Below are 26,102 nucleotides of genomic sequence, written 5' to 3'. Positions count from 1 at the left end.
AAATGTCCATTGTTGTAAAATGAAAGTTCATGAATACAAAGGTTACAGTACTCTGAAAACTGTCTTTAAAAGTGTTGTGCACTTTATTTCAGAAATGGTTTACAGTAAAATAAATAAAGTGAAGGCGTTTTAACGTGAGTGAGACTATCCCTTCAACTACGACTGCATTTGCTTTAGCTCTGTACAAGTGCTAAGGTGCCAAGTGGAGAGAGAAAATGTGCTCAAGGTTATTTTCTTACAGCAGACAGTAGAACACACGATTGCAAAGAGTTCCAGTGACACACAGAGGCTCTGCGGGATCACGATCGCCTTATAAAACACATTCAGCTGATCCCATTTCTTCACATATTATTACAGTAAGTGGATATTTACACTCAACAGTTTACAGCTAAGCAACAAAAACACGAAAAGAACTGGAAAAGGAATGTTTACATCCTGTCATGTCTGCAGCACATAGAAACCAAAAGCACCAGGTTCATTTACTGTACAGTGTGTTTCAGTCACTGAGATGATGAATACAAATGTTCCTGTCTGACTGCATGTCCATGAAGCGGTCATGTGATGACAATAAAGAAACTTCCTCACACATTGGCTGTAGTGTTTGATGGCAGTTGTATCTGACTTGTGGAAACGTGCAGGCTAAACCTGAAAACATCCCACGAGAAGGAAAGCAGATTTGAAGCTCCATTAGGATAGTTTTTCACTTTTACATGAACAATTGTGACAGGAAAAGCTTTACTTTTGATAAAATTGCCACCAGAGCTCTGATGTCCTTTATACATGTTGGTTGTGCAGTAGAACCTCACATTTAAGCCAGCTTTTATCTACGATCAACAGTTGTTTTAACCAAAAACTGATCAATCCAGTGTGCAGCTTACAAAACAGCTCTACAAACTTTGCTGCTAGCTGGTGCCGTGGTCCTATCTGCTAAAAGAGCTAACTCGTGCTATTTTAGCAGTGAGCTTTTGAAGACAAAGGAACTCTTAAAAAAACCAAAAAAAAAAAAACCTGAACAAACAAATGTATAATTATAAAAAATGCATTAGTGTTTTAAATAAAGTGAACCTATATTCTCATTTCCAGCTAAATGGTTCAGCTCTAGGACTAGGATGTACTTGAAGGATCCTTGCTCAACTTATAAGGGGCCTTGGTGTAGCCCTTGAGTTCATCCTGTGTTTGAAGTTTTAGCTCACTTTCACCTTCTCTTCTGATTGGCTGCCCCTCCGGACAGCAAGTGGGTGGGGCATCTGCTACCATATTAGGAATATCCTCTCTTACTGACATCATACAGAGCCAGGATCAGTCTAAGACCTGAGCTTTTGTTTAAAGCGATTTTTTTTTTTTTTGCACGTACACTGACCTCAGTATTTCACAGTATCATCTTCTTTCGGTTGCTCTCTATAGGAGTCGCCACAGCGAATCGTCTGCCTCCATTTCACCCTATCTCTAGCATCCTCTTGTCACAACAACCCTCTGCATCAATCTTCTTTGTCTCCTTCTTTTCCTCCTGCCAGCAAGCTCCATACTCAGCATCCAGAAAAGGAGGCAATAAAAAGCTAAAGCACTCACCCCCTGACTTGCTGGAGGTGAAAATATATAGTGAGTTCATTCTCTTCCTTACTTTCTCTTGACACTGGAGATGGTAAATTAAAATGAAAAATGAAAGAGACTTTGGGTGCCAACAAGCCATTTCAAAACTCCTCTGTGTGCATGGAGACAAATGATCTGTAGTCTTAGCTTTGCCTGGGAGATGTCAATGAAATTACTCAGCAACATCTTCCATTAGCTGCTTTAAATGCCACTTAAACGCTTATGCTTACGGACTTAAGAGGAAGGCAGTTTGACCTGTTAGTGAGGATACAAAAAAGGAGGCCCTGATATCGACAAAGAGGCTTCTTAATTGGATGTTTAAATCCAGCACTTGATACAAGGAGAGCAACAGTGGCCTGAAATTTGGCCCTCCAGACACACATGGACACACGACACAAAGGAAAAATCGATATTTTATACAACAACCCTAACTCTTTTACTTAGATACATTAATTTTCAGTTTGAACAAGTTTGAATAAAAGTTTCCATCTCTCTGTCTTCATCTTCCACTAGATGCCCCAGTTCTGTTTGTTCCAGTTTAGCATCAGTTATATCATCGATCCTGGGTTCGGAGAGGCTTCCTACGGTGTTCAAACGACGCGTTTCTTTCCTCGGCCGAGTTTGAGAAATTCAAACAGTTACTTTATCTCCTCTGTGAAGCTGTGCTGAGTAAAACTAACTACGTTACTTTCGTTTGTACCACAGCAGCTGACTTATTGTTGATCCTGCCAACAGGTTATGAAGGAGCAAAACTACAGCAAACAAAAGAAGCAGGTGGAGATAGAAAACAAAACGAAACAAAAGCTCCAGAGATGTTTCTGGACGCTCAAACTGTCCTGAAGACTCCATGAAGTGCAGCACTCTCAGTTGGCTCGAGGCAAGTCAGCCCACCTTCTAAAACCAGCAGTGGCGACTCTCAGCTGCAGCACAGCTGCTCTGACACCAGCAGGGTGTCGTAGCCGTAGATCTCCAGAAGGTGGAGCAGGAAGAGCCTGTCTCCGTGCGGATCCAGGCCCATGGCCCTCACGCTCTCCTGGGTTACGGTGGGGTCGGGGCTTCCTGCCACCTCGCTCAGCGTCTGGAAAATCCTGTTGTTCTGTTCCAGGAAAAACCTCGGGTAGACCAGGCAGACAAGGCAGACGAGTCAGTCACTGAAATCTGTTCAATCTGTTCTTTTTTCCTCCACTATTCATAACAGTAACTGTGGAGAAATCACAAAATCAGCACAAAACGACCCTCTGTGACACGTAATAGCTACCATGAGGATAATAAAGCAGGCTCACTGCCTGTTCACTGTTCTTTCTCTACAATCTTCATAAGATAGAGCCGTGTCTGCTCCGAGTACTGTAGTTAGTCACTAGACCGATTAAATAAACTGCTCTGTACTCACAGAATAAAGAGATCCTCTTCACTGGACACACAGTCTCCATTCTCCTCCTGGGAGTACAGCAGCATCTGTCTGCACACACACACAATTTACAGAAGTTCTCATAAGACAAAGTCATCCCAGCGTGCACACATGCAGCTGCTAGCAGTAAAACGAAGGCCAGGCTAGCAGCCCTGTGAGGCTGTATGTAGGCTTAACATGCTAACCCCACCAGCCAGCAGGTCCGAACCACCAACATTAGCACGACTAAATGTATAGAGTTAAATCATAACGCTACAGCTGCAAACTGTTTCTCCTGGGTTATCATGTTAACTTTTGCTACATGTAAGTACAGTAGGGGCAGCAGTGGGTCAGTTCTGTGAGCAAAAATGCCGTACGGAGGTCAGAGGTCAGAGGAGAATGTCCAGACTGCTCTGAGCTTACTCAAATACCAACCAAAGTATGCAGAAGAGCCTCTCTGTGCACACAATTCATTGAACCTTGAAGCAGATCGGCTCCAGCAGCAGAAGACCGCACCGATAGTCACTCCTGTCAGCTTAATGAAGGTATGCCATGAAAAACTAAGGCCGTTCTGAAGCTAAAAGCGTACTAGCAAGATTTACCAAGTGAAGAAGAATATTTGTAAAAAAAAAAAAAACCCAAAACAAAACTCAAACTTTTGAGCCTGTTAATGTTTTAAAAAGCAGACTTTAGCCTACCTCTGCTCGGTGAGCTTACGATACTTTTCCCTGTCGGCTGTGCTGAGGCGGAGCAGAGGCTTCAGGCCGTCTCTGTAGGTCTTTACATTCTGGTTATCTACATACACGTCGTACAGATCCTTCTTCTCCTCAAAGATCTTCTCAGTGGTGCCTAAACATACAAACATGCAGAATCCCTCAAATTTAAGAACATGCTCAGCTCTCCTGGTTACACATCAGCCCGATGAGTCTGTTTTTTTAGTGAGGCTTTTTGTTTTTAACAAACGTCAACTTATTTTGAGCATCTACTTACACGCGACATAGGAAAGCTCGTTCTCCAGGGCGCTGATATCAGCCACATTAACGTAGAAGAAGGGCCGGAACTCGGGCACGGCCACGCCCACCCCGGGGATAGAGATGTTTGCCAGGCAACAGCAGCAGTACACTGATGGGGTGGAGGGAGAAATTAGAGAAATGATGCACGAGTGTGGGGGAGACCGAGAGGAGCAGAGCAGGTAATGTGCGCGTGATGTGTGGGCTAACAAAAGCTGCTACAGCTGGAAAGGAACTGTTTGTCCTGTGATGTGAAATCCCCACACCGTGACAGCTTAGTAAACAACAAAGATTTAATTGGCTGATTCTGTTTTTTAAGGACTTGATTAACATTTCCGGAAAGAAACATTTTTCACTACCTTGCTGAGGACCAGATGACAAGCAATAACAGGGAAGTCAACCTTCATCCAGATGTTTCTCACCTCTGTAGCAGACCACACCCACGGGTGGAGGAGAGAAGATGAGGATGCGTCGGCGGAGAAGAGCCAGTTTCCACAGTACCATGATCTGCTCCCCGAAGAAGCGGATGAAGTGGGACATGCAGCCGGCCGGGTGGGTGATCTGCTCCAAATGTATCCAAGTGAAGAAATATGCATTACTGAAGAACAAATAATCATTTAAGCTGTTTTAGGAATAAAATGGTCCATCCCACCTTCATCTCAGGATGCATGCTGTGGTTGATTGCTGCACTCCAAGCATTGGCTGGTAACGCAGTGACAACAGCGTCTCCACTAGGGGGCAGAAGTGCTCTCTTGTCCTCATAGAAGGCCTCAAGGTGAGAGTAGTGGCCCGGGGACTGAAGCTGGAGCCTAGAGAAAGGTAACAATGGCATCCAAAAAAAAGAAAGAGGTAAAAAAAAACAAAAAAACAGCGGGTTATTAAAAAGAAATGCAGATACCATATGATCAGTTTAACAGACACTGTCTCAAATCAGTTCACTGCTCTGTGTCTGCACAGATGGTGCTGCTCAGGCCATCAGCTAATTAAGTTAAAACGCAAACACTGTTCATCAGAGCGAGCCGTGATTTCAAAATAAAATGTGGAACACATAACTCTCGCTCATTAGTGCAGCGGTGTTGTTAAACAAATGATCATCTGCAGGGTTTTGTTACACAAATGAATTTCTGTATGGCCCTTAAATCATGCTTTAATGTGGCTCAAATTCCCATCAATATGCGGTGGACTGGACGTCAGTCTGAGGGAAAGAAAATGCTACCAAGAAGTCTCAATAACTAACTTAAAGCTGCCAAATGAAAGCTATTCACATTTTTTTCAGGACTTACTTTCCAAGTAGTATCAACCTTAGTCTAGCACATCAGGATAAATAGAGCCCAACCGGATTTTTGGAAGCCTGATACTGATACCAATATTTGGTGATTTAAAAGTCTGATATCTTGATATTTCAGACAATATCTTTTTCTTTCACACATGAAAGAAATAAAAGCTATCTAAAAAAAACGTGTTATGTTCAGTGATTTATTAAATTGTTTACCCTGCTCAGATCAGCTGATTATTTAATTTGTAGTGTTGTTGGTGGCAGGAACCTCTGTAAAATGAAGTCACTGCAGAAATGCTAAAATCTGTAATCCCTCAACTGGTAACTTTATCGTGCACTCATCTGGTCTGCATCAGCTAGCTGGTGTTATCTGATAACTTAGCACCTGCCTCAGCTGCAGCAGCCAAAATGATAATGCTGACGTTTACCAGGGGTCGTGGGTAAAGTTAGGGCAACTGCATCCATCTTTTATATACAGTCTATGAGTTTCATTGAGTTTTCACTGATAAACTAGATTGGAACAGCAATGTAATATATTCAGTTTTAACATTAATAAACTGCATTAAACTCTTACTCTGTGCTGCCAAAGCTACCATTCTGTCAAAAAAGGGGGAAAGTCACGCTAGCTCATTAATTTTTTTCCCAATATGCAGCTTACTCCTCATGGATTTGAGCTAAACTTTAAGTTGATCATGTTTCTTAACTCCTGAACCTCAGAAATGATTTAATATTGTCTTTTTTTCAAATTTTATTTCTTCCAAATTAGAAACTAAAATTACCAAATGCTCCTTTTTGGCCTGATAAATCTTTTTTGTTATTGTTGTTGTAAACCTACTGTGGATCCATTTTCTGTGACTCAACTAGTAAAACAGTAGTTTCAGCAATGAATCTTATTAAAGGCCTCAAAGGTTCATCACACAGGGTAAGTACTTATCAAGTAGCTGTTTGTGCTTAATCTCAAATCAAGGTAGAATTCTAGTCGCTCTGGCTCCACTGTCGGGTTTTACTACAAGATAAAGGGTCACATTTATCACCTGTAAATGTTTTTAATGTGTTTTGTGTTGCAGTGGGAGTTGCTTAGAGTTTTCAGGCTGCAGTTACTCTATGCCAAGACACAATTTCATTCATCACACCTTTCTTTTTTTAGCTTTTCCCTGCAAAACTAATGAGTTCCACAAGCTGCGAGTGCAAAGAGAAAACAAATAACAGAACATGTTTAAAAAAGCAGCGAGATCGAGCGAGCGAGGGGGGAAACTCTTCGCAAATTGCTAAATATCTTAATTGCCTTGTGACCAGCAAGAGAGGCCATTATGTAAGAAACAGATGACTACAATGGCAGCCAGCAGATGGGGAATGTGGTGTGAGCTATGTTGGAATTGGTGAGTAAAGAGCATGACCGCTGCATGACTGGAGGCCAGGAGAGGCCAGGGTGTGGGAACTGTGGAAAGAGGAAGAGAGGACTGTCAGGGAAAGCAGGGAGAAAGAGAGTCCGAGAACAGAGGGAGACGTGTTCGAGGAGCTGCTGAGGAGGAAGTGTGGCACGGCTTGGGATGAGGCACTGGAGTAAAAGGGCCTGTGCACACCACTAGTAACAATAAAGGGAAGTGAAGTGTTGTCTGGAGGAATGTGCTTCTTTTCAGAGAAAACAGGAAGCATGGAAAGTGCGAGCTGTTGCTGTAAGCAAGCCGGTGTCTTCTGTTGCATGTAGAGCTCTCACTTATTTGTATAGAAGAGATCGAGCGATTCTGAGCGGTGGAAGTAAAACGGCGCCGCCGGCTCCTCCACGTTGTCCTTAACCCCAAACTGCTCCCTGTGCAGCTGCTCGACAGCAAACACACCAGTCTGCACCAGGTGTGTCTGTGTGCTAAGGGTGTTCCCACTAGCCAAGTTTGCACACCCACATCAGGCAGAAATTTCTTATGATTACATCTTTTCAGACTTGTTTCAGCACAGAAAGGAAACATGGACACTGAATGCTCACTGTTAAGCTACTGATTTTTTTTTTTGGTGATTAATGAAATAATGATATACAGAAATGATCGTTTAGCCTTTAGTCTCAGTGTCACTGCTCTTCTGCAGCTCCTTACCAAAACTGCACTGTGTGATAACAATGAGAGGTGAACTATAGGCGATAAGACTGTACGGGATACACTGGTGCAGATCACATGACAGAGGATCAACAAGGAAGCCTGGTTCTGTGCCAATTTAGTCTTTGTGCACGTGGACTCAGGGTATCTCTGTTCAGAGCAAGTTGCACGGCACTCTGCACAACTGCACAGATTAACAGTGAAGAGAGGTGAAAATTAGCACTTCATTGCTGCCAAGCACAAGATTCCATTCCACATACCAAAAATAGCTGTAGAGACACTGATGTTGTCTCTTTGTAGGACACTTAGTGATAATCTTTTTAAACCGTTTGTTATTCTAGTGAGCAAAATTCACTCAGAATTGGCCAAAATCTGCCATTTTCTTAATGCTACATTTGGTTGTGAATAATCATACTGACCCAGGGTGAGTCTAATCTCTAATAAAGACACAATATAACACTAAACATTTATCGATCAATGAATAACTCATTGCAGTTTGTTCAAAGTGGAAGATTTGCTGAATTTATGACTTCTCACTATCTTATCGATTGATCTCAGCACTGAGAGAAACACTGACTTGAAACATGGACATTTAAACATCTGATCTGAGATCAGGACATACTTATTCTCTGGGAGAAGACATGTGGTCTGATCAAAACCTTCTTCTGATATATTTATCCTTTCATTTATCTGGATTATTAACAAGTGACCAAAAAGAACCTACAGTACTGCGTACTCATTTCTTTATAGTTTTTTTAATAGAACAGCTGGTAATAGGTGCAGGAATTTATTGTAACATCCAATCATAACAGGAAATACTTTATATAATACAAATTCTTGATTTAAAGTTAATATTTGGTATGCCCACCTTTATTCTTTAGCCTGAACTCTCTAAGTTAAGCTTTCTTATCATTTGTTTGATTAGTCATCTGGAATTTGAAAATGTTGACACTGACCTTGAGGACATGACTTTCAGATTCCGTTTGTCTGCTGCATTTAGTTTTTAGCCCTGTCACTTCTTCTCCTATCCTTCACTTATCCAGTTTCCCCAGATTTTTTTAAGGACGCATTGCACACAGTGCCATGATATGCCAAATTTTCAGCTAATGACCCTTTGTGATTGACTTAGTTTGCAAACTTATTTCAAGCTTATCTTTGGCATTTTTGTAGATTCAACAAAAAAAAAAAAGTGAACAAAATATGTGTTATGTGACGTGCTGCTGATAACAAAAGTATCTGAAGATGGGTGTTATGCTTAGACAAAACTCTGGTTATTCTGTTTAGATAGTTGAGTAATTAAAAGTGTCAAGTGGCTTTAAAACATTCCCCTGAAACGGATGGGCACAGGGACTAAAAATGAGTTAAAAAGCAGTGAAACTCCAAAGGAAATGTGTTGAAAGACCTTCAGAAACCCTGCAGAACTATTGTTTAAGCAGACATTAAAAAATTACAAGTCTGGCTATTAGGAAGAAAAAAAACAGAGGGGGGGGGGGGGGGGGGGGGTCAAGACTTTTAATCAACACTGCATTCAGTCACTACAGGTAATTACATGTTGTGTACAAGTAACATTAATTGAGGTGTACCACAGGGTTCTATTTTAGGTCCTTTTAAATTTTCAAACCAGTTTTCTTAGAGTTCAACTTGAACAGTCGACTAAAACGAAGGTCAACTCTTTTTCATTATAAACAAAAAGTCACTCACTCACTGGCCTTAAACCAGTTCAAAATAGGCATCACATCACATAACTCCAATTTCCACTGTCTTTGAAAAAGTTTCCTTTGCATTTTGTGTCCGTTCGGTAGGGGTTTTATATTTCTCTCAACTGTAGCTTGATGTTCATCTTATTTTGTTGCCATTACTGTTTTTGAAGTATTCTCTATTCAAAATATTATGAAAGCTAGAAAAATACATGCACACTCCTACCAAAGAAAGGGGATAGGTGCCGGGCCAAAAACAGATAGGAAAACAGCCCCCCCTCCCCACCCCCTGCTTGCACACTGCAGGGATAATTACATTGTTAATTCATGTGCACTTTGGGTAAACTTCTGTTGCTTTTAAACATGCAATATAAATAAGAGTGACCCACAATTCCCAAAAATATGCTATTTTCTTTACTAAAAAACTAAAAAGTACACTCAGTTGGTTGGTCTAAATGTTTCGTTGATAGAAAGTCATAGATCTTGATGAGCAGAGCTCTCCATTGTACAAGCTCAGTGCTCTTACCTGACCTGGTGCTCCAGGAAGCTCATGTAGCGGTAGAGCAGGGTGTAGGAGGGAGACAGGATCCCAACCGACTTCATCCTGGCCCCCCTCTCCACCGTGCTCTCCACTGCCATGTTGGCAAAGCAGGCGAGGCCAAAGTAGCAGCCCTTACGGAAGTAGCTGTGGAAAGAGGGGAGAGGGACACAGATGAGGCCGTGAGTCATGAAAAAGCAAAGATGCTGCCAGATGGCTGTTCCTTTTTTTTTTTTTTGTCAGGCAACACTTTCCTCGGCTCTGTCCTGCCAGGATGAGGACATGGGGGTGCATCCTAATACTTAAAATTAGCGACTCGGCTGTGTAAGAGTGTAAGAGACACAGATACTGATCCTTACATGAAGTCTGTGCTGACTCGGTGGGAGCCGCTGGCAATGGCTTTGAACTCCACTCCATCCAGGTCCATGTCTTTGGGCAGACACCACTCCAGCATGTTTCCTATCACACCCAAACAGCACAGAGACAATAATAATGATAAAACTTGAATAAATGGATATAGGCTGATACAGGAACAGACAGTGTGTTTTCAGGAGTCCAACTATATTCCCTGGAATTCATTACTTGTTGGTTGACGCAGCTGAGCAAATATGAGCTGACAGGAGCTGAGAAACCGAAGGTGACTCAGCCAGTGTGCCTTTCAATCTCATCATGAGATCTCTGCGTAAGAGTTTCTGCTGAAATATGAGCTGATCAGTGCTTAATATGAAGTTGCTGGTTTCTGTCATCCACGAAGAAAAGATGCTTTACCGACAGCTGGTAGTGACTTCAAGTGTTTAACTTTGACTCTCATGCAGTGCTAGGTGTATGGACCAGATGTTACTCATGGGTCTTGCTAAGAATGGAAAGTCAAAGTAATTTTACAAACATCTGGTTTTGCTTTGATCTATGATCTATGGGTGTGGATGCACAACTAACATCCGGGAGGAATTATCCTAAAATCCAAATTTTGTCTAAACATTCTCACAGCATCCTACAGCATTATTATAGGTGGAATAACAAAATCCCTGTACACTGAGCCTGGGTGTGCCTGAGGTTTGTTCCTGTTAAAAGGGAGTTTTTCCTTCCCACTGTTGCCAAGTGCTTGCTCATAGGGGGTCGTCTGAGTGCCTAAAGCTGCTATAAAGCAGCTTGAGACACCTGTTGCAGTAATTTGATGCTATATGACTAAAATTGAATTATATTGAATTCTGTCTAGGACCTGGTGCACCTTAGGACACTTACACTTTCCAGGAACACATTTGCCCAAATAACACATCCACATACCAGATACAAATACGAGAGAAGTTACTCAGCAATGAAAACCACGAACACTTGCCCACAACGACAATACAGCGATTCTGTGATGCTCAATATATTGCATGATAATCTAAATCAAATTTCATAAGCATATTTGCGATAAACTGCTTTATTTACTAACATGAGCACATATGAGCTCAGGGACTGAACCTTCAAGTACAAACTAATGATGATTTTTTTTTCATGTGTCCATCTGCCTCTGTGTTATTATGTTTCATTTCGATGTAAGGAATGAGTCATAAAACGGCGCTTCATCTCGTATCTGACATCAAATGCTGTGTATCAGAAAACAACCTTGATGAAGAATCAGAATCAGAATCAGAATCAGAATACTTTATTGATCCCTGGGGGAAATTATTTTTTGTTACAGTGCTCCATTTTAAACCAACATTAAGACAAGACAGACAATACGCTAACTAAGAATAGTACAATATATACATATATATACATACATACATACATAAGTCACTTATAAATAAATATTTGGAAAAGAAACATGTGTAGTTGTAGCAGCAAACAGTGTGTTAAGTGGATGCGTTGTACAGGGAGATGGCCACAGGCAGGAATGATTTCCTGTGTCGTTCAGTGGTGCTTTTCGGTAATCTCAGTCTCTCACTGAACGAGCTCCTGTGACTGACCAACATGTCATGGAGTGGGTGGGAGGTGTTATCCAACGTTGTCTTTATCTTGGACAGCATCCGCCTCTCCGACACCACCTTGAGGGAGTCCAGCTCCATCCCCACAACATTGCTGGCCTTACGGATCAGTTTATTAAGTCTGTTGGCATCTGCGACCCTCAGCCTGCTCCCCCAGCATGCAACAGCATAGAGGATCGCACTGGCCACCACAGACTCATAGAAAATCCTCAGCATTTTCTGGCAGATGTTGAAGGACCTCAGTCGCCTCAAAAAATAGAGACGACTCTGGCCCTTCCTGTAAAGTGCTGTGGTGTTTTTAGCCCAGTCCAGTTTATTGTCAATGTGTACTCCAAGGTATTTATAGTCCTCCACAATGTCAACACTGACCCCCTGGATTGAAACAGGGGTCAAGTGTTTCCTGGTCTTCCTGAAGTCCACGATCAGTTCCTTAGTCTTTGCCACGTTGAGCTGCAGATGATTCTGCTCACACCACGTGACAAAGGAGTCGACCACAGCCCGGTACTCTGTCTCATCATCCCTGCTGATGCATCCAACCACCGCAGAGTCATCAGAAAACTTCTGAAGATGGCAGGTCTCTGTGCAGTGGCTGAAGTCTGTGGTGTAGAGGGTGAAGAGGAAGGGGGAGAGGACAGTCCCCTGTGGTGCCCCTGTGTTGCTAATCACCTTGTCAGACACACACTGTGGGAGACGTACATATTGTGGTCTTCCTGTCAGGTAATCAACAATCCAGGACACCAGAGAAGCATCCACCTGCATCGCTGCTAACTTATCACCCAGGAGGGTCGGCCTGATGGTGTTGAAAGCACTGGAAAAGTCAAAAAACATGACCCTCACAGTGCTCGCCGGCTGGTCCAGATGGGTGTAGACACGATTGAGCAGGTAGATGATGGCGTCCTCTGTTCCGAGACGAGGCTGATAAGCGAACTGAAGGGGATCCAGATGTGGTCTTACTATGGGTCGCAGCTGGTCCAGGATGAGCCTTTCCAGGGTCTTCATGATGTGGGAAGTCAGTGCCACGGGCCTGTAATCCTGGGGGCCACTGGGACGAGGCGTCTTTGGTACAGGGACGAGGCATGATGTCTTCCACATCACCGGGACCCTCTGCAGACTCAGACTCAGCATAAACAGTTTATGAAAGACTCCACACAGCTGGGGGGCACAGGTCTTGAGGACAAGGGGACTCACTCCGTCTGGTCCAGCAGACTTGCCTGAGTGAAGTCTCCTCATTTGCATCTCAACCTGGTATTGAGTGAAGGTGATGGGTGGGGGAGGGGTGTCAGGAATCTCACAGGAGGCAACATGTGAAGAGAGAGGCTGGCACAGTGGTGTGGCTCTGGATTCCAGGCTGACTGCAGGTGAGGTTGTGGGGGTGGGAGCAGACACTGTGGTGTCGAATCTATTGAAAAACAGATTCAACTCGTCGGCTCTATTCTCACCTCCCTCAGCTCCCCTGCTGTTGGTTGGCCTGAATCCAGTGATGGTCTTCATGCCCCTCCACACCTCTCTCATGCTGTTCTGCTGGAGTTTCCACTCCAGCTTCCTCCTGTAATTGTCCTTAGCCTCTCTGATCTTGTCCTTTAGTAACACCTGGACCTTCCTCACCTCCTCTTTGTTGCCCCCTCTGAAAGCCCTCTTCTTGTTGTTGAGGAGGGCTTTGATGTCCTTAGTCACCCACGGCTTGTTATTTGGGTAACAATGAACAGTCTGAGCTGGAACAATGGAGTCAGTGCAGAAAGTTATGTAGCCTGTGATACACTCAGTAAGCCCATTGATGTCCTCGGCGTGAGGCTCACAGAGTGTTTCCCAGTCGGTCACCTCGAAACAGCCCTGTAGTTCCGCTATTGCCTCCTCTGACCACCTCCTAACAGTCCTGGTGGTCACAGGTTCCCTCCTCACAATTGGCACATAGCGGGGGGTGAGGTGAATCAGGTTATGATCTGACCTACCAAGTGGGGGGAGGGAGGAGGAGCTGTATGCATCCTTGACGTTAGCATACAGTAAGTCTAAAGTTTTCTCTCCCCTGGTGGGACAGTCCACATATTGTTTGAATGTTGGTAGTGTATTGTCCAGTGATACATGGTTGAAGTCACCCGAGATCACAATAAAGGCACTCGGGTGCTGAGTCTGTAGCCGAGCTATGGCAGAGTGGATAGTGTCACATGCAGCTGTGGGGTTAGCAGAGGGGGGAACATAAACAGCCACCAAGATGACGTGAGAGAATTCCCTGGGTAAATAATACGGCCTGAGTCCAACAGCACACAGTTCAGTGTCCGGGCAACAAATCCTTTCTTTGATTGTTATGTTGGCAGGGTTACACCACCGGTTGTTAACTAAAACAGCAAGCCCACCTCCTTTACGCTTACCGCTAGCGATGCTGTCCCTGTCCGCCCGAACAGTGTGGAAGCCTTCCACGGAAGCATTCTCATCGGGAATGACCTGGTGCAGCCATGATTCGGTGAAACACATCAGGCTACACTCTCGGTATTCCCTCTGACTCCGTACCAGTGCTGAGAGCTCGTCGATTTTAATTGCCAACGATCGCACATTTCCCATCACGATAGACGGCAGACACGGTTTAAACCTCCTCCTCGCTTCGAGCCTCCGCTGTCTCACCGTCACCTTTTTTCTTCTCTTCTGTCCTTGACCTCTGCATCCCCGATGTGTTTTCCTCCAAATTTCAGCTGGTACTTCTGCGGGCACTTCTGCGGGCCTGGCCAGCGAGCCGGCCGGCATCAGGGCGATCAGCTGATCTCTGGAGTAAACAGTCCGTGCGTGTAGGAGATGTGCCGCGGTCCCGTTCCATGATAAAAGTAACAGTTCCACGGCCACCAGAAGAACAAAAACTCTCTCAATCCACATGATTGAGTAAGAGATAGAAAACGGAGGAAAATACAAGTCAGAAAAAAAAAGAATACGTAAGAAAAAAGAGCTAAACTAAGAGAAAAGCAGGAGCGACTGTAACAGGCTGCACGCTGGTTGGCGCATGCGCATTGATATGAACTCGTGTTATATAACTTCAGTTCAGTGCCTTTTCTAAAAAAACATTATAAAGTATTAAAATTAGATATTTGCAGAGTACCACAAGATCCAGAGGACACATATATTTCTATAACTTAAGGAGGAGAAATATATGTATTTATTCACCATGTTGTTTGTCTGTATACGTGTTATTATTTTCCAATTATAACGGTATATCAGTTCAAGTAATTAGCTCTACTTTGCTGTTCCTCACTGTCTGCCATTTTTCCATTATTAACCTTTTTATCCAGTACAAATTTTTTCACTTCAGTTCCCTTCGCTCTCATTCATCTGATAAGTGCTGCCAATGGGAGTCACGCCGAAGTGAGTCTGCCCACATAGCAAGCAGGTCTGGCCCGGATCTGGTATCAAGCCGGCACTGCTGGCTGACTTCTGGCATGATAAGACGTATGTGGTGGATCAATCTCTGGCTCCTCTAGTCTGCATGTCAAGAGTATGAATGTAGTCAGGAAGAACTCAGTTTAGAGAAAGTGTGTGATTGGGTAAATGTGGCATGTTGTATAGAGCACTTTGAGTAATCAGGGAGACTAGAAGCACTATATAAGAATCAGTCCATTCATTGTGTGAACAGAGTTTTGTCATGTTACTTTTGCACTGTTTTGCATGTTCTGGCACATGTTGTTTTTACATGGCTTGATTAACCCTCCTGCCATCCTTTAAAAAACTCACACCCATCACCCTAGGGACCATTCTCAGCCACGCCATAAAAAGACCATATATCCATATTTTATTCCACTTTAAATTAGCCAACCTTGTAAAACTACTCCTCCCTGAAATATTCATGTAAAGTTTTAATTATATTTTCGTTGTTTTAACCCTTCAAATCCCAGTGTTATTACATGAGCGCCCTGTGTTATAAGCCCCAAAAACCAAAAAACGAAACTAAATATTTCTACAAAAAACCAGTTGAAGTAATATGTGATTGTCATTATAAGTAGGCCTTTAGATGGACCAAAGATTGGCACCAACATACATTTTGACCTGCCATTATTTTTTTTGCATTTTTTTTGCAATTTAAAAATTAAAACTTCAAGGCCCTGAGTCTTCATTGACATCCAAGAAAAGAAGAAAAAATAAAATCATATGATGATAATTTGGGGTTGAAAAATAGCGTTTATAATGGAAGTCAATGGGCAGAAAATGGTCCCCAGGGTGATGGGTGTGGGGATTTCTGCTGCTCAGCCATTTTAGGCTGATTTAAGGAATTCACACTGGAATATTAACATTGACAGGTAAAAACTATCCTGTGGCAAGTTTGGTTATATTCCGCTGAACACAGTGGAAATGGCAGCCATTTAACACATAGCAGTGGCACAAAAAGGTCCCAAGAAGGCAGGAAGGTTAAGGTACACATTAGGCTGACATCTGGGACCAGAGCTGAAACTATTCTGAGCCGGCACAGGGCCAGCAGCAGTGTGTCTACAACTGGCCCGTGGCTGCACACAACTTAGACATGGCCCACATACCACAAAGAATGACGGCCCTTTGGTGACCCAGATCAGGTTTGCCAGAGTAGTCCACATATGGGCCAGCACAGGACCACCAGTTTGTCTGCAACTGGCCTTGTGCTGGCCCATGTGTGGGCCCCATCTGTCAAACCAGATCTGGGCCACCAAAGGGCCGTCATTCTTCGCAGTATGTGGGCCATGTGTAAGCACACTGTGTGGGGCCAGATCCGGGCCATACCAGGTGGTAGGTCAAACCAGCATGGGGAATCCTTTAGTTTCACTGGTGTAGTGTATAGATAGCTGTGTCACAAGAAAATATATATACACATCGATATTCTAACAATGTTACAGTAATGTGCATAGAAGCTTTAAGAAAGAAATCATGGTAAATAATCATAATAACTCCCCCAGTAACTTTGCTTTGTTTGATATGTGATGAATAATGAATAACACTCAAAATATGAGTAATGACAAAAATAAATATATTCACTGTAAGTAACTGTATATGTATGTGTAAATAATTTCATCTTACAAATAATGATTTTGATTATTTCATATAAAAATGTCTGTGAAGGTTCTCAGTCATCCAGGTCATCATAGTCTAAGGAGCTTGCAAAGAAAAGCGTCTGGACTTCTTTAAGTTGTTTGAAGACGTTTCACCTCTCATCCGAGAAGCTTCTTCAGTTCTAAGGTCAAATGGTGGGGAGTCCCAGATTTAAACCTAGTGGGAGAATATCTCCCCACAGAGGGATAAAAGGACCCCCTGATGATCCTCTAATCGCCTGAACCAAGGTGTGAAACTGGGTGTGGGTCCCAATCAGTGGTGCATGCTGTACAGTGCAGCGAGGAATGCCCAGACCTCTACATTGGAGAGACCAAACAGCCACTTCACAAGCGTATGGCACAACACAGAAGAGCCACCTCCACAGGACAAGACTCAGCAGTCCATCTGCATCTTAAGGATAAAGGTCACTCTTTCGAGGATGCCAATGTTCACATTTTGGACAGAGAGGACAGATGGTTTGAAAAAGGAGTGAAAGAAGCCATCTATGTCCAGTGTGAGCGACCATCTTTGAACAGAGACGGTGGTTTACGACACCAATTGTCTGCCATCTATAATCCAGTTTTGAGTTCCCTCCCCAGATGCCTTAACGCCCACTCACATCCTGGGCCATCTGACCTCAGGAATTCGCATGATAAGGTGGGGCCAGGTTTCACAATGAGCTCACCCGAAACCCTGGCTGATTGGGACCCACACCCAGTTTCACACCTTGGCTCAGGCGATTAGAGGATCATCAGGGGGTCCTTTTGTCCCTCTGTGGGGGGATACTCCCACTAGGTTTAAATCTGGGACTCCCCACCATTTGACCTTAGAACTGAAGAAGCTTCTCGGATGAGAGGTGAAACGTCTTCAAGCAACTTAAAGAAGTCCAGACGCTTTTCTTTGCAAGCTCCTTTGACTTCATATAAAAATATTTGCCATTATATTATGTTGTGACAACTCTACCATTATAAGACACTATACTTCTATATTGATGCATCCTTCCTTTATAAACATATCTGGGTGGCGTTCGACTTAGAAGGGCACTGATGTTTCTAAGTGGTGGTTAAAGAAGAATTTGTCCAATGTGCCGCTGCTCGTTTGATCTGGTTTTCTTTTAAAATCCTACAAATGAACATCTTTTGTGTCATCCTGTTTTTATCATACCACAGACTAGACTCCTTAACAGAATGATGTAACTGGAAATTATATTGTGGAGATAAAAATGTATTATCACGTGGTTCCAGCAATAAGCAAGCATGTGGGATCGGGTCATGAGTGGCCTGGAAGTCCACGGTAACACTGATGAGTGGGAGCTGGGAACTGATTCAGCTTCAGCTTATCTGGTAGCTTGCTGGTTTCTAATTGAGGTCTTTCAGTGAAGCCCCTGTAACACAGGTACTTATGATTCTTTTCGTCAAATCTAGAAAATAAAACTGCTCATCACACCATGCTCCTGGTCTTCACTCAACCAGACACCGCAAAATCATAAAGTGGCCAGCTCCACCCTGTAGGGAATATCCTGCACTGCATGCCTCCAAAGCATCATCATGAAGCCTTAAATCCAGTGAATCGTAACCTGATCTCCTGCCTCCTAAGTAACTGTTTCATAGTGGGTTCGCCCCTGTCTTTAACATATCTGTCATTAAAAATGTATGGCTCTACTGTGCATAAAGCACCAGCTGATTGATTTTCTACCACAGCACTCTTCCTGACATTTTGTCATGGCTTATTCTGCCACTAGGCTTGCAGAAGATGTCGTGCCTTTAGATAATGTCTCCAAACTACTGTTGCAGGTCAGAAAAAGCCACACCTGTGGTGGACTGCAGACTTGGTCATTCTGAGCGTCAGACACAACAGCTGCATCTGTTTATTCTGACCTGTCTATAAGCTGATCATTGCCCTTCTTTTAAAGCCTGCCTGTATTTGTTTTTATAAGGTTAAATAAATTCCATATAAGTACATTTGATGTCCCACCTGATCTGGTATTGAATGTAACCACAAACACCGACACTATCTGGTCCTTTTCCTCCCATTTCACCATCCTGTCTTCTAGCGACACCTCTCTCGGTCCTGTATCCGAGAGATGCTCCTCCTTGTCGGGTGGCAGCGCTTCGTCTGTACCCGCCAGATCGCTGGAGGTCGCGGGCGGGGCGCTGCAGCCGTCTGCGTTGGAGACAGACCTGCTGGCAATGGGACCCCCTGGTCCGCTGCTCCACCCAAACCCGGGCGCGGAGCATCCTAAGGCACGGCTGTTGGAGGGACTCGACAGTCGTTCCTTCGTCGGAGAAGTACCTCCGGTCTTCTCCGCGGACGGAACCTCTTCCCAGTCTAGCAAAGGGGCTCGGTCCGACCGCTCCACCATCCTGGCGGTCCCGCCTCAGTCTCACCGCGGATTTGTAAATGATGTCTCAGCCGACAGTGACCAGGTCCATTCGTGGATAACTAGAACTCAGAGCAATTTCTTCACAGCAAAGTTACTCCTAATTCATAACGGCTATTCATAACGGCTGCATCTCGTTTTAAATAAACATTACGTATTAGCAGCTTGAAAGCCTAGCTTTAAAATCTTTCCAGTATCTGGTGATCATAAATTTGATGCTGTTCAGAGAGGGCAACTCCTTCGTCTAATGCGAGTTGCGTTCAAAACTCTTCGCAATTTTATTTGTCACATTCCCTTGGCTGAGACTGGCTTCAAAACAGTTAGGAACGCGACTGCTTTTTGTCTTCTTGAATGTAGCCTGCGCTTTAACGTCTTCTTTTCGCGTGCCGCACTTTCGATCACTACGATTATATTTTTATAAAGCAGCGTAGCCAATACGACACATTTTATAGTAATATTTTTTTTTATAAACGGTCAAATTATTAATTTATTAGCCAGAGTTACTGAAGTTTGCTCCATTTGTCGCGATTTCTTTATTTTATATTTTATTAGCGCTTTTGTGTGTGACGAATGTTGCTAAGCAAACTCCAAGCGACAAGTTGGTGACGTCGTTCAGCGACACGTCAACCACACGGAAGAAGATCCGCATCCTGTGAAATCTGGCACTTTAGTGTGGAAATAAGGACCCTGGCTTTATCAAAATGGGTGAGTATTTTCACAATTGCTCAGCAAAACGTGATTTTGTGTAGTTACATGTAATCTTCGTGTGTATTAATGATTATATCCCGGTATATCCCTGTTTGTTTGTTTAATTTAATGTGCGAGTGTAGCCAGTTAGCTTGCCTGCCAAAATTAGCAACTTACAGTGAATATGTTTTGCTCTTTATTAACAGCATGTTGTTAATATTCCCCGACCAAACATTTCTGTTGTAATTAAAACATGAACATACTGGCATTGATCATGAATGATGACATGCATTTTATTTTCTGCTAATACCAAAACTCCATAACACTGTGTGTAGCTAAGCTAACTGCAGTTTGCCTGGTTGACAGTGACAGTAAATCGGTTAGTAGCTTCCATGGAAATCAGGAAGAGAGTAAAGAACTACAAGCCTAAATGTATTCGGCATATTCGCCTTTTTGGTCACTTCTGCTTGTCAAATCAAATCAATTTTATATTTATAACACCGAATCACAACAACAGTTGTCTCAAGGCGCTTACGATAAATTAAAACCAATAGAAATTGCTTTTATTTTATAATTTACACAGCTTTTTAACTTTGGTGGGAAAAATCATAAATTATATACATTTTCATAAAGATTTTAAGAACTGAAGCAGTGGAATCTCTCGCACAGGGCATCATACATTTTCACCTACTTAAAAGTGAAAAGCAAAGACTTGCGTCCATTGTTGGGGGCTGTATAGTATTTGGTATTCTGTACCTGTTTGGTCATTTATGGTTGTGATAAAAAGGCATGATTTTATCTGTCCAATTATGTCTTTGCGTTAAAGCATCTGCAGCTAAGCTCCCACGTGTTCAGTATACCTACAGTATGTAGTATGTGTGTGTATTATCATTAATACACTCTGCAATTAATCTCGGGCTTTGCTAACTGCTAGCTTGGTCTCTGTCGATGAAGATTTTTATTTTGGCCGGTGTTGTGCCAAAAAGTGATCGTCTGTCAAAAAATGATTAAATAACATTACAATTAGATAAATAACTATGTTAAACATATGTCAAATTTATCCATAGCCATGAGTGAAGTTAAGTTATCTTGAGATACAAACAATATTCCTGTCACAAGGGAGAAGCTGCAATCACTTTCTGGCAAAGTGATTTTTATATATCCTTTATTTACCCAGTTAAAAACTATCATTGACATTGAAATTGTCTCCTTTAAGAAGGATATGGATAAAGGGGTAGGAGAAATTGCAACAAATATAACATAAAATTTGTATAAAGATATTTGAAGTGGCTAAAAAGGTCTGGATCGGTTATAATGTGGGTACAATGTCACAAAGTCATAAAGATACTTTCGAGTTAATTTCTCTGTTTTTCATAAAACCCCATATAAATCCTGTTGACTACAATCTTTTAACCAATGCAAGCACAGACATTACACATTAAAAAAAAAACACATAAACATCGGAAATGACTTTTTGGCGCAACACCAGCACTCTGTCAATGTTAAAAAAGAAAAAGCAATACTACCCCTAAAAATCCAAGGAAACTAGGTGTTTGATGAAAAGTAAATATTTCTGCACATTCATCCTTTTTTCTCACTACTCCTTTCTTTTTCTTCTTCTTCAGGTGGTTTCTTCTCTAGTCTCTTCTCTGGCCTGTTTGGCACCAGGGAGATGAGGATTTTGATCCTGGGTTTGGACGGTGCCGGGAAAACCACAATTCTGTACAGACTGCAGGTTGGAGAGGTGGTGACCACAATTCCCAGTACGTATTTGTTTTGTCTGTATCTCGATTGCACATTTAGTGGCTCCATAGTGTAGGGGTTAACGTATTCACCTTAGAGATTCTAGACTGATATCAAGAGGGGAGTCAAACCCAGCTTCAAGGGAGTCACAAGCTAGTGTTCTCCTGTGGTATTCCCAAGCCTGGGAGGCATCCATCATTAAATCTGCCATATACAATGTGGGTCTCCATGTATAGATTTGCTATAGTGACGCCTTTGAAAAAAGGGAGCAGCTGAATGTCTTTATGCCTTCATTTTCCTGCTGTGTCAAGTTCAACTTTAAATTTTCACACTCGTGTGCCTGACGTTCAGGAGCTCCAAACTCCTGCTGTTTTTCTGCTTCGAGAAATATTTGTATAAGCAATACCACACCCCCTCCCCTCCTCCCACATTCCAGTAATTCAAAGTGAAAAAAAGCTACCGATATTGTTATTGTGAAGAAAAATGCTGCAGTGCCTGTTCCACCTGTACCCGTATGAGACATGCTCCACCAGCGCGGTGCTGATGCAGAGCCTGTTCTGCCTTGGTGTCTTTTGAAAGCCAGCCAATATTTTGACAGGTTTGCCAATGATTTGTACATGGCATTACTTGCACAAGTAGCTTTGATATCCATGTGAGATGAATCATGCAGCAAAGAACTGTGCCACTGACTTTGGGCCCAGCAATTATGTGGTACGCTGTGCTGGTGGAAATACATAAACCGTTTTATGATTGGTCACCTCTACTGTGATTTTGGAACAGTGGTGAGATATTATAGGTGGATTTAACTGTTACATGAAGTGCCTCCCTGTAGGGCTGACACAAACGATTATTTTGATAGTCGACTAGTCACCGATTATTTTTGCGATTAGTCGACTAATCAGATCATCATCCATTGGACGGAAAATGTACAGCTTATTGCACCAGCATGCATCTGCTCTTATATAACTATCATTAGCTTACAGCTTTAAGTGTTTCATTTGTACGTGCTTTGTCTTTAGGGGCCACCGCATATATTTATATATAAACATATAAATAAAACCACTTTTTTTTTACATTAGTAATTCCTTTTGTGCATAATTTTATATTGTTGTTAATAATAAATTAATTAAAGCAACAAAACAACCTGAAGAGCCGGTTCGGAGCCGAAAGAGCCGGTTCTCTAAAAAGAGCCGGAAATCCCATCACTACTGAGCAGGGCCGCGCTATGAATTCTGGGACACTGCTTCTTCTTCTTCTTCTTCGGGGTTTAACGGGAGCTGGCATCCTTGTACGTGCAGTGCTGCCATCTTCTGTTTCAGTCCGTTATTACACTCTTAAATCCTGCTACTTATTCCTGCGTCTTTTGTGATCTTACAAAGCGTCAAACGACGCGTCGACTATTAAATCAGTCGTCGACGATTTTAATAGTCGACGTAATCGTGACTAGTCGACTACCTCCCTGCTAAGATAACCCAGCATCTCCAGCACAGATGACCTGATCCACAGCCAGATAAAATTAGTGCATTTGGCAAAGAATGGCCTGACTGATTTCCATGGCTCAGGTTTTATGTTGGCGAATGATAAGAAAATGTAATGTGGTTCAGTGAGAGAAAAAGAGAGAACCAGTGTAATTCGTGTAATATGCCTTTAATCAACTGCCAGACAGTGGGAGTTATCAGAGTTTGACACATCAAAGGCCAGCGAGCCGAGCAAACTAACGAAGCACTCTGACCCCAAACATCCCTTCTGTGAGAAACCTGTTTTATGCAATCACAGCGGATTTGACTTGGCATCATGTCAGATGACATGGAAGCTACTGTAAGTAGATATGAATACAGGTTTGGGGTTTTTTTGTTGCAATTTTTGCACATTGCACTTTATGTAGTCCTGTGTTGATTGTCTGTTATATGTAGCACCGTGGTCTTGTCTTGGAGGAATGTTGTCTTGTTTCACTGTGTACTGCACATGGCTGGAGTGACAATAAAGCCTCTTGACTTGACTTGAGTTGAGTTGTGGCTGGGACAGAAAAGGTTTAAATGTATTGCTATGGAGACAGAGGTGTCTGTATAAACCAATCGAGAGCAACACCATAAATATCCAAAAATGTTCAGCTGACCTCGAGACTGGTTTTAATCAGATTTTGGTTAATTTAGTTTTAAGAACTCAAACTATCTTCTGTGTGTGAAGTTCACTTCACAGGTTGTTTACATTTTTAGTAGTTCTTAATCACAGTTCCACCCAAACTTCCCTCAAAGCCATGTTGCGTCAGTGAGTGAGAATCTTTTTATTTCTTTTTTTGTAAGATACCTGACTTATTTAGCTGTTATTTAAAGATAAGGGTATTTTGTTGTTTCCCATAACAAACAGGAAACCGTTGGATAAAACATTACAATAAAAACCCTTTAATACACCTGAAGTGATTGGAGCTACTCAGCTGCTTTCACATATTTCTTTTCCTAAATAAAGTGTTTTAATATTGAGCCTTATTTGTCTTTCTATGTCATCTTTAAACTGCACCACAAATATCTTTGCAGTATGCATTTTCTCCTCATCTCGTTATTATAGTGCATAACTTGATTATATGAATAATATTTTCTTTTGTCGGCAGCAATTGGTTTCAACGTTGAGACGGTCACGTACAAGAACCTGAAGTTCCAGGTGTGGGATCTGGGAGGACAGACGAGTATCAGGTAGGTGGTGCTGTGAAAATGCAAGAAAACAGCCTCCTGTGGATTTGTTAAGAGTAGAGAATTGAGGCCTGCGTGTGTTTCTAACTGGAGATTTACATTTTTCTTTTCATTTGAATAAGCAAAACAATTTCATCTTTGGTTGAGACCATACACAGATTACTGCTGTAAGAAGCTGTTGTGTTATTAGCTCGCCATCATTCATTTTCATTATTTTCTCAGTGTTTTCACCTTCCAAGTGTTTGGTATCTTTGCCTTCATCTTTATTTTTGGATTGTTGCACTCAGTCTCCACCTCTCACTCGCTCTTTGATGGAGTTCCTTCCTCTCATCCTACCTGTCTCCAGTTTATCAGCATTTCTATTTAATTTTCTGCTTCACAGGCCCTACTGGCGCTGTTATTACTCAAACACAGACGCAGTCATCTACGTCGTCGACAGCAGTGACCGTGACAGGATGGGCATCTCGAAGTCTGAACTGGTTGCTATGTTGGAGGTAAGTGTGCTAACTGTCAGCTAGCAGGTGATAATGAACCCAGCAGCTGGAGCTGTAAACGGCTTCCGTCATTTGTTTCCGTTTGTCTGATAATGTGCAGCAGCTGCTTATTGAAAGTTGGAACAAAAAGGTCCACTTTTCACGCTGGAGTTTTGTGACCATGTCTTGTTCAGGAAGAGGAGCTGAAGAAGGCGATCCTTGTGGTGTTTGCAAACAAACAGGACATGGATCAGGCCATGACACCGACCGAGGTGGCCAACGCCCTGGGCCTGCCTGCCCTTAAAGACAGAAAATGGCAGATCTTTAAGACTTCAGCCACCAAAGGCACAGGGCTGGACGAGGCTATGGAGTGGTAGGCTGCTAATCACACAGAGCAATGAGACTAATGGAAGGATATCATTTACGTGTTCTCCTCTGAACTCGGTTTACTCTCACTGCTTGCAGGTTGGTGGATTCCCTGAAGAGTCGGCAGTAAAAGGCTGGCACCTGTTCTGTCAGAAGTCTTGTAATGGACTGCTCCCCATTTCCCTTTTTACATTGGACAGGTGATTGCACTCCTACCCTTCCCCATCACCTTCCCTACATTTGACCCATCTGAAGCCTTTGGCCGAGTCCTCCCCATGCCAAACGCCTCTGAAGCCTGGGACCGAGCAGCAGAGGCTGCAGTAACATGTGGACTGGACACAGACAAATGAAGGTTTGGGAGAACTGTAAGACTGCAGCAATGGATGAGCAACAGTTTAAATGTGGTGTCAACATTTTCCTATATCTTGGCAACACAAAGTGACAGCTGATAACTGTGACATATATAAATAAATGTTGCTAATTTTATTAATACATTTACGGTAGTTTTGAAGTCATCATGGATTAAAAATATTCATTCAGCTTCAGTTTTAAATCCTCTTGAAGGATGCTTTGCAGCCAGACAGCATTTACCATGTGACGAGCACTACAGTCACTGAAAAGATCCAGCAAATATCCACCAGGAGGCAGCGTTTGACCATTGGAGGCAGCGTTTGACCATTAAAGGCACAAACATTACAGGACCCGACAGTCCTGCTCCTGAGAGGGTGAACGTCCACCTCAGTGCAGAATGTTTATAGTACACTGGACTCGCATTGATTTTCCATTCCTCGTTGAAAACAACATTCACTAAATCGCAAAAAAATTATTTTGACTCAGAATGTGGAAGAACACGTTTCTTTGTATCAGCCATCGTCTAGCCAAGTGTTACTGCAGCCTGACCATTTTTTGTACTATATAGCAGGCAGATGGTTTGTCACCAGTTTCTATTTTTCCTTCTGTTGATTTGTTTTAAATAATTTAGGGGTTAAGTTTTTGGGTGCAGCTTTGGCATATTAGTCTTTCAGCTACTGAACACTAACTGTATGCTCAAAGTTTTATGGTTGTATCTGCTTGTACAGTGAAACTTATTCTCAGTAAAGTTTGCTTTCAGTGATTGTATCAGCACTGAGACTTGTTTTTTTGCTTTTCATCGAGTGACATTAGACATGACAAT

At 42.6% G+C, this 26,102-nt stretch overlaps 2 protein-coding genes across 2 annotated transcripts; one reads left to right on the top strand and one right to left on the bottom strand.

The window, feature by feature from the left end:
* Positions 1-88: 88 nt before the first annotated feature.
* Positions 89-19,378, bottom strand: LOC146650190 (DENN domain-containing protein 11-like). The gene is made up of 9 exons (XM_085385741.1): positions 18,567-19,378; positions 9,945-10,044; positions 9,574-9,732; positions 4,640-4,796; positions 4,410-4,548; positions 3,968-4,099; positions 3,676-3,826; positions 2,981-3,049; positions 89-2,702 (listed from the first exon to the last, which is right to left on the bottom strand). The coding sequence occupies exons 1-9, from the start codon at positions 18,952-18,954 to the stop codon at positions 2,507-2,509; spliced, it is 1,491 nt and encodes a 496-aa protein (XP_085241867.1). The 5' UTR covers positions 18,955-19,378; the 3' UTR covers positions 89-2,506.
* A 152-nt stretch (positions 19,379-19,530) lies between these two features.
* arl1 (ADP-ribosylation factor-like 1) lies at positions 19,531-26,047 on the top strand. The gene is made up of 6 exons (XM_085385742.1): positions 19,531-19,677; positions 21,285-21,422; positions 24,011-24,092; positions 24,472-24,583; positions 24,757-24,935; positions 25,028-26,047. Exons 1-6 carry the CDS (start codon positions 19,674-19,676, stop codon positions 25,056-25,058), a joined length of 546 nt encoding a protein of 181 aa, XP_085241868.1. The 5' UTR covers positions 19,531-19,673; the 3' UTR covers positions 25,059-26,047.
* Positions 26,048-26,102: the final 55 nt, after the last annotated feature.

The sequence above is a fragment of the Rhamphochromis longiceps genome, linkage group LG17 (genome assembly GCF_057381845.1).
Source record: "Rhamphochromis longiceps isolate RC_006_pf linkage group LG17, R_longiceps_female_GT1.1, whole genome shotgun sequence".
Classification (NCBI taxonomy): Eukaryota; Metazoa; Chordata; class Actinopteri; order Cichliformes; family Cichlidae; genus Rhamphochromis; species Rhamphochromis longiceps.
The sequence above is the reverse complement of the archived record's forward strand: the minus strand, read 5'-3'. Positions and strand labels throughout refer to the sequence as shown.

What these genes read in the sequence shown, in the direction of transcription:
- LOC146650190 (XM_085385741.1), bottom strand. Translation starts at nt 18,954, where the DNA reads ATGGTGGAGCGGTCGGACCGAGCCCCTTTGCTAGACTGGGAAGAGGTT. An exon ending in TTCCTGGAGCACCAGGTCAG is followed by an intron (nt 4,797 to 9,573) that starts GTAAGAGCACTG and finishes ACCTTTCTCTAG; the next exon opens with GCTCCAGCTTCAGTCCCCGG. An exon ending in GCATGCATCCTGAGATGAAG is followed by an intron (nt 4,549 to 4,639) that starts GTGGGATGGACC and finishes CATTTGGAGCAG; the next exon opens with ATCACCCACCCGGCCGGCTG.
- arl1 (XM_085385742.1), top strand. An exon ending in GGTGGTGACCACAATTCCCA is followed by an intron (nt 21,423 to 24,010) that starts GTACGTATTTGT and finishes TTTTGTCGGCAG; the next exon opens with CAATTGGTTTCAACGTTGAG. An exon ending in GGAGGACAGACGAGTATCAG is followed by an intron (nt 24,093 to 24,471) that starts GTAGGTGGTGCT and finishes TCTGCTTCACAG; the next exon opens with GCCCTACTGGCGCTGTTATT.